The 13,851-nt window shown below is 50.0% G+C and overlaps 1 protein-coding gene across 2 annotated transcripts in view; it reads left to right on the top strand.

Annotated features, from left to right (window-relative positions):
• Nucleotides 1–13,851, top strand: part of OPHN1 (oligophrenin 1) — a 68,740-nt gene that overhangs the window by 31,273 nt on the left and 23,616 nt on the right. For both annotated transcript variants that reach the window (XM_054214111.1, XM_054214110.1), the window contains exons 5-11: nucleotides 5,821–5,922; nucleotides 6,956–7,066; nucleotides 7,808–7,912; nucleotides 8,903–9,032; nucleotides 10,361–10,461; nucleotides 13,006–13,097; nucleotides 13,230–13,308. In XM_054214111.1, coding sequence (XP_054070086.1) covers nucleotides 5,821–5,922; nucleotides 6,956–7,066; nucleotides 7,808–7,912; nucleotides 8,903–9,032; nucleotides 10,361–10,461; nucleotides 13,006–13,097; nucleotides 13,230–13,308 — 720 coding nt within the window. The remainder of the gene's footprint in view (nucleotides 1–5,820; nucleotides 5,923–6,955; nucleotides 7,067–7,807; nucleotides 7,913–8,902; nucleotides 9,033–10,360; nucleotides 10,462–13,005; nucleotides 13,098–13,229; nucleotides 13,309–13,851) is intronic.

The raw sequence follows: 13,851 nt of genomic DNA, 5'->3' as shown, positions 1-13,851 counted from the left end.
CCATGTCACGAGCGCGGTAGCTGTGCTGCGGTTTCAGCAGGATTATTGTTACCTCCATCAAAGAAGGGGCAAACTGGGGTGGGAAATGCAGCAGAAGTGGATTTGTTCAATATTTACAGGCTTGCAATTTGTGGTGTTTCCCCAGCTCTGCTCAGAGCCACATTGCAGCTTTGAGGAGGCAGCAGGGACTGGGATGTGCGGGCAGGGGGGAGCCCGGGAGCACCCAGTGCCGGCTGCAGGTCCTGCTGGGTGCTGCCCCTCCACCCGAACCCCTGCAGGTGTGTTTGGAGGTGATTCTGGCAGCAAAAGTGTATTTCGTTTCATTTTCTTTTGTTTTTCTTTAAGAAGAAGTATCCATGTGAGCTGCTCCATGCTTGTAGGTCAGTCTGCCTCTTCTAGGATGGGGATTTTAAAGGATCCTAATTAGTAATGGATGGTTAAGGGGGAGTTTTGGCAAGTCCGTTTGCCTCTCTCTCCCTCCAGTCGTCGGCTGCTCCGTCTCTCACTCAAGCCGGAACCAAGCAGCTGCCGAGGGCTCCGGCTTTGCCCCGCTCCCAGCAGCGGCAGCCGGTGTGTAGGGCAGGACCCCGCACACACAGACCTACCCAAAGCTGCTGGTGGACTGGGCAGCCTGGCCTTTTCCAAGGACTCCTGCTCGCCTGGCCTTTTCCAAGGACTCCTGCTCATTTCTGGTTAAAGCAGCACCTGCTGAAGCTTAGAGAGCGAAGCTTTCGAAGAGCATCCTCCTTCGCCGCGCACCAGTCTGCTTGCGTTCGGGTAAAATGGCCTCGGTTTCTCCTGGTGAGGAAATAAATGAAAGTTGGGTGGCTCCTTGGACTTGGCAAATCTTAACGGGAAGGTGATGCTGTCCTTTGCTGAATATTCACGAGGAACTAATTTGTGCTTATGTTTCCAGATTGTGCTTCAGTCTGGGTGGGTTTTGTGTTGGTTTTTTATTTTGGCTTGCTCTGTTCAGCAGCCAACAAGCTGTTAGAAGCCTTGGCTTGACAATCAGGAGGGATTTGTAGTTCATCCTTCTGCTTTTCAGTTACATGTTAATTAGCCAGAGTGGGAAATGATTGGCAAGTTCCCTTTTAGTGGCCAAAAATGCTGTTCCGCGCTGTGCTCCTTTCCACATGGCAGCGGTTGTCCTGCAGTAGCAAGTTGCGCTCCACACGCCGGTGTCTGTCTCGGCCATCCTTCCTGATCCTCTTGATCCCCAGGGAGAGCTCGGGGCTCTGCACCCCCAGCACGGCCACATGCCCCTGCCCACCGATGGGCGCTGGCGAAGGAGGAGATGCTCCCTGAAGGAGTTGCTGTCCTGCCTCTGAGCTTCTGCTGCAGAAAAAGCTCTTCCATTCCTCCCCCAGGCTTCTTCTCTCTTTTCACCTCCCTTTGCTGCCACAGGACAGGCTGTGGCTTCCTGCAGGGCACTGGCCATGCGAGCTGGTGGCAGAGCTGCTGCACAGGTCCCAGCTCGTGGTCTCCCTGTGGCCACAGGCTCGTGGTCCCATAGCCGTCTGCACGGGTGCCATGGCCACCCACAGCTTGTGGTCTCCCTGTGGGCTCGTGGTCCTGTGGCCGTCGGCACAGGCACCACAGCCACCCACTGCGATGCTGCATCTCCTGGGGATGAGATGCTCATCTTGCTGGGAGCCATTCGCTCCCAGGCTGCCACATCCAGAGGCATCCCTGCCCTGCCCAGCACCTCTTCCCTGCCCGCGGGCTCTGCCATGCCCAGCCATGGTGGCAGCAGGCTCTGGTGAGCAGCTGCTCCCTGCTCCCTCCCCCTGCGCTTTCCCACAGCTCCCAGGGCAGACAAGCAGCCGCCGGGCTGGATGGCGGAGTGTGGGAGAAGTCGGTCCCTGCTCTGGGCTGGAGGGTGGCTGCCGTCCCTCGTGGCCACTCCACCAGGGTGGGGACGGCTGAGTCACCCTACGCGTGCTGCTCGCCAGCGTCGAGAGGCAGGATGGGACGCCTGGAGCAGCGCCTTGAGGGCTGGAGCGTGCTTCAGCCCCTCTCCTCCGGCGCCTTCAGCTGCTCGTCTGTGGGTAACCCCTCGCCCATGGGACACAGTGGGGCTGGCACCATCTCAGAGACCACCTCTGCGTGCCGCCTCCGTGGGGATAGCTGAGCTCTTGTTGGTTGGGCTCAGAGCTAGCTTGCCATCACTGGGGCATTTGGGGACCTGCTGCTGGCGTAGCCATCCTCTCTGAGATGTAAGAAGCCAGCAGCAGGAGAGGTGTGAGCCGTGACCCATCAGCCAGCGGTGCTCTCGATGCAGCTGAGTTTTACTGCACTTCTGTGGCCTTGGGGTTTGGTGACTCCTCGTTACAGAAATGAAAACAAGCCTTGGTTCCTGGCTTGCGTTAGACATGGCATCTAATGGCACAGACAGACAATCCAGAAGCGTGACCTTACAGACGTGGTAATGGCTGCTTCGCAAACACTTTTGCTTCTCTGGGTTTGGATTTACTTATCAGGGGTGGTGTTAGTCACGAGGGTGGTGTTTTGTTTTGACAGTCCTTCCTGGCATCGGCTCCGTAGCTCCAGCGCTGCTTAAATTAGGTTTCGCTCTGGGAGGACTCTCTGCTCCTCTGGATTTGATGGCTGGATCTCTTTTTATTCTGAGGCATGAATTTGCTAACGCGGAGTTACAGTGTCCCTGATATTGCAGAGGATGATACCAGAAGATATACTTTGCTTCAGGGGTCTTGTGATTACAGGGTCTCTGTAGGGCAGTAGGTGGAATTAGTGGGGTAAAAAGGTTTGCTGGTCTAAACCTGCCCTACTCCAGGCCGTTAAATATAAGCAGGGATATTTGGGTTGGTGCCTCTGCAGGCGTTACTGCATTTTTCCATAGTAATTGTGCTTTCACAATAGCGATGTGCAAGGATTAGAGAAACAGGACTCTCTTGTAGGGTGAGAGATCCTTTTCCTAGGAAGACAGCTGGCAGTAACGCTTGTCTGCCCTTTGTCTGAGGTGCCTCTAAGGAACTGGTGTCCACCAGCACGAGCCTGGATGCTGATGGCAAGGTGCTCCTCCAGCAAATGCCAAGATGGCTGTTGCCAGGAGCTGATGAATGTGAGAGCCTTTGCCCTTCTCTGACAGATGCTACCCATGATGGGTAACGTGGGGAGCTGTGCAAGCTTCATGTGCTCCTGTGAACAACCTACGAGTGTCTCCCTGCGTGTGCCCACCAGAAAATAACCTTTCCTCTTCCAGAGGGAATACAGCCACATAGGTAGCCGCTATGAGTGAGGGGCCAAGAAGAAAGCAGATGGTTGCGCGAGGGCTAACCATGCTGAGCCCATGCTTGAATATATGAAGTTCCACCTAAATATGAGAAGGAACTTCTTTCCTTTGAGGGTGGCAGAGCCCTGGCACAGGCTGCCCAGAGAGGCGGTGGAGTCTCCGTCTCTGGAGACATTCCAAACCCACCTGGAGGCGTTCCTGTGCCGCCTGCTCTGGGTGACCCTGCTCTGGCCGGGGGCTGGACTGGATGATCTCCAGAGGTCCTTTCCAACCCCTGCCATCCTGTGATTCTGTGAGCCAAAGTACCAGTTCTGGGAGCCCCCAGGCGTCCGCTGTGTAGGACATCCCGTTAGACAGACTGAATGGTCTGTGCAAGTGGAATGGGGAAGCAAAACTTCATGGCGGGAGAACTGACTAAAGAAAGAGAAAGGACTTTATTTAGGAAATGCAGCTTCAAACTTTGCAGTCACTACTGAATTCATGAGGAAAATAACTAATATCCACCAGTCTGGCAAAGTCCATCTGCTCTGTTTCGTGGTGCCATTCGTGTTGGCTTATTCATGAATTTCTGAACAGGGGCAAGAGAACAGGATTTCAGGGCTTTTAGGAGATAATTGTTGAAAGATACCATTAATTCCACAGGAGGCTGGGATTTCCAAACTCTGCTTTTCACTTTTTTGAGCTTTCAAAAGCTAGACAGAGGATTTGGGCATCATATACCTACCCTGTAGTATGTATCCATTAGTCCTCAGCTACTTGGACCTGGCATTGAGGCTACTGCCAGACTGGAGTTTCCTTATTTTAGCAATTTAACTGCCTCTCGGCAATCACTGATGGCTCAGTTATCATTTGATGTGGGTATTTGTCAGCCTGGCTTCTACTCATGGTTGTTTCTTATTGCCACAGTCTTCTGTGGTTTCACAGTCATAAGCAAACAGCCTGGTCCTCAGCTCAGCTTCTCCCTGTGTTCTTGCTGGGTTTCATTCTCAAATGTCTCCTTTTGCTCTCTTTCTAGACGTTTCCCCTTTCAGGTTTGCCAGTGCAAACAACTCTTTTTTTTGCAGTGGTTCCTTAACAAATCAATCTACACTTCATGTTTTCATGCCTGTGGTAGTGTTTGAGATGTACAATAGGTCAATAAGAACCAACCCATCTGCAAGGGACCTCCAAGAGGTGAAATCTTGACATTGTGTATTGTAAAACAGCTATGTTTGAGGCAGCATTCCGCAGGGCTGTATTTGGGCTGGGCACTATGTAGTAAAACTTGCGTAAGCTTTGTCTGCAAGGTTTGTCGTCTCTCTTTCCACCATTGTTAATAAAGAGACAATGATTTCCCTCCCACCTATCGCCTTTCTTGTCTTCTGCTTTTGTTCTGATACTTCTGTAGGCCGTGGGATGGCATCAGATGGGATTCGCTTTTCTCAAAAGGGGAAGAGGGTCTTTACTCACAATCTAGTGGGGCTGCAGCCCTGAAGGCTGCATCAAAAGTAGCGTGGCCACCAGGTCAAGGAAGGTGCTTCTGCCCCTCTACTCTGCTCTCGTGAGACCCCACCTGGAGTACTGCATCCAGCTCTGGAGTCCCCAACATAAGAAGGACATGGACCTGTTGGAGCGGGTCCAGAGGAAGCCATGAAGATGATCAGAGGGTTAGAGCACCTCTCCTGTGAGGACAGGCTGAGAGAGTTGGGGTTGCTCAGCCTGGAGGAGGGAAGGCTCCGGGGAGACCTTATTGCAGCCTTCCAGTACTTAAAGGGGGCTTATAAGAAAGATGGGGACAAACTTTTTAGCAGGGCCTGTTGCAATAGGACAAAGGGTGACGGTTTTAAACTGAAAGAGGGTAGATTTTGACTAGCTGTAAGGAAGACAGTTTTTACATTGAGGGTGATGAAACACGGGAACAGGTTGCCCAGAGAGGGGGTGGAGGCCCCATCCCTGGAGACATTCAAGGCCAGGCTGGATGAGGCTCTGAGCAACCTGGTCTAGTTGAAGATGTCCCTGCTCCCTGCAGGGGGGTTGGACTAGATGGGCTTTACAGGTCCCTTCCAACCCAACACATTCTATGATTCTATGATTTTCAGAAACACGCTATGAAAGCTTCAAAGCAGAAAGTGGCCAAACTCCTAACAAATCTGTTCTTATCCTGGACATGGGTTTTGTCATTTAAGTATTTGCCCAGCTGTTTCTGAATCATGTGAACAGCCCATTAGCAAATGGTGAATACGTTTCTGATATATTCCTATGTCTCAAGTTTACTCAACATTGAAGAGATTGAGAGGGGAACAATACCTTGTCGGTGGGGCTTTTGCCACAATGCTGACATGACAAAATACTTCAAGTGCCTGTGCCACCAAGTATTGCCAGAGCTTGGTCTTGAGACATAACTAAATCCAGTGTAAGCAACAGACTGTGAAAGCAGAGCAAAGGGAAAGCGACCTCCTGTTTTGGTGGGTTGACCAGAAATTTTCCATGGGAATATTGAATCGCAGAAAAGATCTTGGTATTGTTGCATTTTCTTATCTGAAAAACCCCAGTAACTGATTCTGCTTCTACTCTTGCATCTACAGGAAAGAAAGAAAAAGTTTGAGAAGGATGGTGAGAAGTTTTATTCTATGCTGGATCGCCATTTGCATTTATCTTCCAAAAAGAAGGAATCCCAATTACAGGAGGTGTGTATGGAGTTTTCTTCAGCTGGGTCCAGAATCAACACCACCAGCTGCTCTACATCTTAAAAAAGGAGGGGGGGATCATCCCTTTCAGTAACCAGTTGAAATTGATAAGCAATTAAATCTACCTAAAGCCTATTCACATGGATAAGACCAGGGATATCGAGGTGGTAGTTCACCATGAAGTGCCAAGCAGCAATAGTGGCTTCATGCATTGTCATATCTTGTTCTCACCCTTACAGCGTAGGGCAGTGACCAGTTATACTGGTACAGCTGGGGATTGGCCACCCTTTGAACTGGCTTGGGGAACTGATCTGGCTGAAAAATAACTGGTTGTTATTATTTTTGTCAGCCTAGTTTCCAGCCTAGCTCCTGGGGTTTGCAAGGGAAATTGTGGCAGCAGGTCCACGGTGGCAGTGAGCAGGAGGCAGAGGAGGGATGGTGCTCCTTCCAGCTGGTGCTGCCACCAGACATGTTGCAACAAGAATGGAAAACCTCAGCTGTTCCGGCCCACATCAGAGTAGTTGGATCAAATCAGATCTGTCAAACCAGTTGTCAGATCAACCTACGAGCATCTTTGCAAGGCAAAATGTGTGCAAGCTGCGGTACCATGGCATACCACGTTGTTCTACCTGGTGCTGCAGCTCTGGAATTGCTGGTTTCAGGTCGCAGCAGGAGTCAGGCAAGAGGATCGTGACAGCGGCCTTGTCTTCACCATTGCAGGGCTGTGGGTGGAGAAGGAGCTTACGCTAAAATAAGAAATACGCTTCGGGAAAGCCTCGGCCTTGCAGAGGAGAGTGAGGTTCTGGATCCATAAATGAAAGGGAGCTCTAAAAGGCCAGACCTGAGAAGACTAGCCAATGTTTCAGTCTTCTGGTTCCATGCAAAGTATTCAAAACCTGGCTGGGACACCTTTGGCAGGCTTTTCCATAAGTGAGGACAAAACTATTTGTGGGTTGACAGGCAAATGCTAGTCAAATATTGTCAAGCTAGATGTAAGGTATTTATTTCTTTCACCTCTCCCTCTTTCTTCCAGGCTGACCTTCAGGTTGACAAAGAGAGACACAATTTCTTTGAGTCCTCCCTCGAGTATGTGTACCAGATCCAGGAAGTACAAGAAAGCAAGAAATTCAGTATTGTTGAACCGGTAGGAGCTTCCTTTTCTTTCAAACCATGTTGTTTGATGTTCACATACGCTGATTTGCCAACAGTTGCAGGAAAGAATGAATTACCAGGTTGGATTCGGTCCTGGGGAGTCTTGTGATGGAGCAGGAGTTAATGTTGCGCACTTGGATTGCTGCAGCTTAACAGCCTTAGTGGTGTTTGCTGGAGCACCCTGAAGCCACAGACTTGTTTCTCATGTCTGTAAGTCGATCCTGAGGAACAGGCTGGACGCTGTGGGTAGCTAGAGATCTTGTTACAAGTTATCTTGGACACGGTGTGTTTGGTAAATGTTAGCTGTGGTCAGAGGGAGAGAGTTGTGATCTGGTCTGCTTACCTGTCACGGCACAGGCTGCAGTGGGACCAGCTCGTGGCTGTGTACAGGGACCCTGCCCTGGGTGGGTGGTTTTGCCCTGGCACCAGATGCTGTTGACCGTGGGATCGCGTAGGTCTCATGGACCAGCAATCTGCAGATCTACTCTTGTTCTCCCAGCAGGGTCTTTCATTTCGGGTGTGTTTTATTAAGACAGATGCGTGGGTGGTAGACCTGGGCTTTAGGGACGTTGTGGTGGATAAGTCATACCAAGATTTGCATTGCTCTGAAATTGTAAGAGAAAAAAATAATAATTTGTATGTGTAATTTCTGAAACCCAACTTCCTGGCTATCTTTCCTCTGATTAGAAATATAGAAGGGAAGTTTAATCTGTGTCCTTTCGCTCCTTTGCAGGTGCTGGCTTTTCTCCACAGCCTCTTCACTTACAACAACCTGACAGTTGAGCTCACGCAGGATTTCCTCCCTTACAAACAGCAGCTTCAGCTCAGCCTGCAGAATGTGAGTTCCTGCCCAGCTGAAGTATTTTTTGCATGTGACTTCTATTCTCATTTGTATTTAAACGCCTCCGGTGGCAAGGCTTTTCCAATGCAAAACAGACTGTCCATGTTTACATTGTGGGAGGTGCAGACACAGTTATTTCCTTCTCAGTTCACGTGTATTTTCTCCTGTCCTGCACTAGAGAGTCTGCAGGTGCTATGATAGTGTTTTTTCTCTGTCCAGAAGGAGCTATTGCAATTGTATCGTTTAACTTTGTGCGTAAACAAGCTGAGAATTTCTTCCAATTTCATGAGATCAGAATTGTACATGTCTTCTGAAAAGGCCTCCAATCTTGATCTTAATGGTATCGGCTTACTACATGCTTTGGTAAGCTCCTCTGCTGGCTAAGTATACTCATGGGCTAAAATATCTGTCCCCTGTTTCTTTTATCCTCAGTCTTTCATGGCTGGCCCTCATTCCCATGGAACAACAGCCATAAATCTGTGCCAAGCTGAGTTTGCTGCTGGCTCATTAATTGGTCTAAGTGGTGTTCTATAAAAATGGCTTGATTTTGTACCCTGTGTTGATGTGACTCTTTAAAAATTAGAGCAGTGTAGCATGATCTTTTGAAGAATCAACGCCCTGGTTTTGTAAAGAACACGCCTGTTACCTAAACAATGGTGCAAAGAGAAGTTCAGGTGCTTCCTTCTGCTCCACCTAGCCTTAAAATGTGCTCAGTTTCTTTTATTGAAAGAAAAAGTGTCCTCCCAGTCATGACACCACAACACCATTGCCATGTGTGGTTTGTTAAACCTTGTCTCTTCAATCATCTCTAAGAGTCCAGTTGTTCTTTCAGCTGGAGTTTTCATGTCAATTTTTGAAGTGGCTTCCACATTTTGTACATTGGGGACCAGTTCATTTCTTCCAGAGCACCTAAAATTTGACCAGGAATACCTGAAGCTTGCTCTTTGCTCATGTTCAAACGTGCTGCTTTTTGTTTTCTCTTAACAGACAAGGAATCATTTTTCCAGCACGCGGGAGGAGCTGGAAGACCTGAAGAAGAGGATGAAGGAAGCTCCCCTAACCTGCAAGCTACCTGGGCAGCCGACCATTGAGGGTTATCTGTACACCCAGGAGAAATGTAATGGCTTTTATATGCACCTGAATGCGTTAAAGAATGTGTAAGCCTGGGTTGCCCGGCTCATAGCCCCGGCCAGCTTTAGCCACAGCATCGCTGTGGGCTGTTCTGCACGGGGCAGCACCGCCTGCCAGTGCCCAGGGTGCCCGGGGAATCACCGGCAGCTTTAGCTGGCAGCTTTCTCAGTGGTGGCACAGAGCTTTCTCCGGGTTACATGAGCCGTGTAAGCAAGGAGCTAATTGCCCTGCGTTCAAATTAGATGAGATTTATTACTCTGCTGTAGCGCTGGAGAGGCCGGAGCTCTGGCAGATTGCACCTTGGCTGCGTTTTATCAGAACGCATCTGGTGTCGTGCCCAGCTTCCCTCTTGCAGCGTCTCTGAGGGCATCTGAGCACAGCTGAAGTGTTAAGAGCAATGAGAGTTAAGCTGCTGAGAGAGAAACTCGCTGGGATTCTGTGCAGAATCAAATCAAACCAAATTCACTCTTTTACAAATACTCGCTGTAGCTTTCCAAGGCCGTGCAAGCATGAACGCTTAGGGGACAAAAGCCTCTATGCAGAGCTGTGGCCTCTCAGTCTACAGACAACTTTGTGAGCAGTTAGTTTTTGGATTGTAGATACAAGTGTATTTATACATATATTCGTATGTATGTTTATCCTGCTTTTAAAAGAAAACACATGGACAGTAATTTTAGACCACAAACAAATGTTGCATGTTCCTGCATACCAGTGACTCTTTGCTGCCTCTATTTATGTTCTGTAAATTGAGTATGAAGAGAGTTGTTCCTCCTGACACTGCAACTTAAAAAAAAAAAAATTACAGAAAAAGTATCAATTGAAGTGTTTCATCTAAAGGGATTTGGGTAAGACAACAAAGAAAAGTGACAACAAATCTAGTGTGATATAAGTAGGAACTTTAGAGTGTTTTAAAGGTGCTGTTGTCTTTACTGCCAAGTTTTCGTCAACAGGAAAAAATAGTGGTGTCTGTGTGAAACAAGCATTCAGCACACGTAGGATCCTGCCAGTGTAGGTCTTGGCTGGACTTGGCCAAACTAGCTTGGCTCGCAACCAGAGTCCCACAAACGCCCTTTCACCAGCAGCGTTTTGGGAGGGCGGTGAAGGTGGCTGCCGCCCAGCGCTTTCTCCTCCTCTCCTCTTCCTCCTCCTCCTTGCTCTTGCCAGTGGAGACGCTGGCGAGGGAGGTGTCTCCGCGGGGCCAGCGGTGTCCGTGCCCAGAGAAACGCGGACATGCAAGAAATGCTGGCTGTGCCCTGCCGGCTGCATCCAACTAAGGTGCCATCTCTCACCCCCGCTTCCCGTGTGTTTCTGCAGGGGCACTGGGCATCTCCTGGGTGAAATACTACTGCCAGTACGAAAAAGAGGCAAAAACCTTGCGGATGACGCCTATGGACCAGAAGCCCGGAGCTAAGCAAGTGAGTGAGTTGGTTTCTTGGAGGGACGTCTTCAAACATTGACCCAGCCATCACGTCTCACCTTCAATCCGCCCACGTCATCTCTTTCCTTAAGCAAACTGACGTACAAATGCCACATCCAGGGCAGCAGAGGCCAGTCCCGCTGTCGGGAGCAGTCACCTGGCAGCACCGGTCCTCAAGACGTGCTGACAGTGGGCTGATCCCAACGCTGTGGCTGTGGAAGGGCTCCTGGCCACAGAGCAGAGGGGTGGGCTTCGTGTCCCCTCCCTGCCTGGCCACGCAGGCGGGGGGTTTGGTGCAACCTGAAGGAAGCAGATTTTTATTTGAAGAGAAGTTTCACCTCCCTCTCTCCCAAATGACCCAAAAGCCCTGCAGGGTTTGGCAGCAGTGACGTGGGTTTGTGTAACGTGAGCATTATTTGAGCAGTGGTGACTTGCAAGTTTGGTCTATTGTGAAATTTCTGCCTTTCTAGACGGGCTAATTTTTATATTTATCCATGCAAATGAGTGGTGAATCTGCAGCCTGGTTTGCACGTAGGCCTCTGGCAGTGATTGCGAGTACTTCAATTACTTGAGTTATTAGACGAGTGCTTCCAAAAGCAGCACTTCTCTGCCTTTTTATGTTCGCACAGTCACTAGTTTGTGATTTTGATTTCTGTTTTCAGAACTGGTTACGTGTGAGTGGGACTGGTGTTAGGAGAGGATTGGGCAGCAGTTGCCGTTCTAAACTGCAATAAGGCAACGGTGTGGGAAACTGCTCCTTTCACTAAACGCTTTGTTTTGAACCAGTGAGTGATGTGTCTGGGAGTTCCCTGCAGTTCCTTGGGGTGACAGAGGAGGGGTAGGGTGCAGGCGTGGATGATGGACTGTGGCTCAGAGTACAGCAACTGCATCCAGCTGAGTCCACCCACCCTCCTCTGCCATGGAGCGACGTCCCCCAGGGACTTCCCAGTCAGGCGTGCTGTTCTCCAGTTGGTGACTTCATGGTCTGTTCTTTGGCAGCCCTCTGCACGCTGCAGCAATAAAATAAAATGTATTTTTTGGAAGCCCTTGGCCAGAGACCTTGGCAAAGAAATGTCCAAAATGTTGACTGGAGAGATCTGTTGTCATCTATGCCATAAACATTTCTAGTAAGGCCAATTAATGCAGGGTAGAGGCTTGTAAAAATGTCAATTAGTCCCCTTCCCAAACTCCTGCAGTCTGGTAGTCTGCACCTTCAGGTCAGAGCTGGCCACACAGCTTCAAATGCTGTGATTACAAGGAGCGCTCTTAAAAACCCCAAACAACCAGCACACACACAAAACGCAGCCAGGAGATTATCATCACGGCGTGTAAGCCAGAGGTAATCCTGGAGGAAGCAGTCCTTGCCCCCAGGCTGTCCTGGATCCGCTTGATCCACTTCTGCCAGAGGTCTTGCAGCGGTAGTGACGGTCAGGGTGATGAACACGTTCCAGGTTTGCGCACTCAACCCTAGGGTCTGCGTGCTTGTAAGGTCTCCTGAGTGTCTCTTCAGAGTCCTACAAAGTCCTGGAGATCTCACCACCACGTTACAAAATGATCCTGCTGTGGAGTACAGAGGCATGAACGCAAAGGGCCAGAGCACTAGCCCTGCAGTGCTGGCTTCTCCTCAGAGTGCACCTACTCTAGATTTGGGCAGTTAATTTCCTTTTCTACAAGGTATTTTGTGTAAAGCTGTTTGGATCATGAATGCTATGGATCAGCCCTGATAAAAGTTAGGACCCAACTGTGTCACATACCAGAGAAGGATGGTCCTGGCCTCAAAGACCAAGCAACTGCCTCCAGAGGTTTGTTTATAGCAGCGTTCCTGCTCTGCGGAGGCATATTTCTCGTTGCTGAGATATTTAGCACTTGTTTGCGGGGTAGTGCCATGAAGCCTAGAACATTTTGTGGCTGAGGAGAGGAAGCCTGGCTCACAAAGCCTTTGATCTCTGTCTTTGTTGATGGTAGGAAGGACCATCTGTGCTCCTGGTACCAATGCCATTGGATTGGCAGGGCGCCCGCTGGGACCCTGGTGCTCCCAGCTTTGACAGGCTGAGAGAGTTGGGGGGGGTTCAGCCTGGGGAAACAAAGGCCCCGGGGAGACGTTAGAGCCCCTTCCAGTGCCTAAAGGGGGCCTACAGGAAGGCTGGAGAGGGACTCTTTATCAGGGAGCGTAATGATAGGACGAGGGGTAACGGTTTCAAACTGAAAGAGGGGAGATTTAGATTGGATATCAGGAAGGAATTCTTTGCTGTGAGGGTGGTGAGCCCCTGGCCCAGGTTGCCCAAAGAAGCTGTGGCTGCCCCATCCCTGGAGGGGTTCAAGGCCAGGTTGGACAGGGCTTGGAGCAACCTGGGCTGGTGGGAGGTGTCCCTGCCCAGGGCAGGGGGTGGCACTGGGTGGTCTTTAAGGTCCCTTCCAACCCGAACCATTCTGTGATTCTACGGGCAGTGTGCTGCTGGGCTGGAGCCTAAGGGTGCTCAGGAACCCTAAATCTTCTCCTGTGTTTCTTGCCTCTGACCTTGGCTTTCATTTTCTCTCCTAGGGCACCTTAGACCTGACACTGAAATCCTGTGTAAGGAGAAAGACGGACTCTATAGACAAGAGGTTTTGTTTTGACATTGAAACTAATGAAAGGTGAGATGCTTAGTATTCAAATGGCCTCCAAACAGATAAACCCTGTAAACCTCGATGAAGTTGCTCTTTGCTGTTTACTAAGAACAACTTTTGCTTCATTTTCCTGCCTGTCCCTGGGCGAACTCTGCACAGGTCTGGGACCATCACACTGCAAGCGCTCTCAGAAGCCAATCGAAGGCTGTGGATGGAAGCCATGGACGGGAAGGAGCCGGTAAGTGTTGAGGGAGCTGCTGCACAGCCGTGAATATGCTGCCGAGCAGTGTCCTCTGCTGGCAGGTCCTGGGGAAGAGCAGTGACACAGGCACTGCCACCTCACTGCTGGTGCTTACCCATAATTCATAAATAATAAATCGGTTCACCCACTGCACGGCTGAAATGGGATTTTGTGGTGTTCTGCTGGTGGCACAGCTTGCAATGAGGGTTTTGTTTTTCCCCCTTTAAAGCTCTGGTACATTCCCTATGGTTGCTGATGCGGAGGTGGGACGCGGGAGGAGGGAGATGGGACACGGGCACCCTCCACAGCACATTTCTCCTACTCGTTTAAACTGGAAAGGACATGGGATAGTGTGGAGGGTCAGTGTGCTCATGCTGGGCAGCCAGTCACTTCGGGGATGTCTGGGGCTCACTAGGTTTACGTGACGTGTTATTATGCATAAAGGATGGCACCTGCTGTTTATTATTTATTAACAAAAAATACAGGATGGATTTTTGTATGGGGTGAAGGAATGTCTTGACACTTGAATTTTCAAAAGCA

This window comes from Rissa tridactyla, chromosome 9 (assembly GCF_028500815.1).
Source record: "Rissa tridactyla isolate bRisTri1 chromosome 9, bRisTri1.patW.cur.20221130, whole genome shotgun sequence".
Taxonomy (NCBI): domain Eukaryota; kingdom Metazoa; phylum Chordata; class Aves; order Charadriiformes; family Laridae; genus Rissa; species Rissa tridactyla.
Note: the sequence above shows the minus strand (reverse complement) of the source record. Positions and strands in the feature narration are given on the sequence as shown.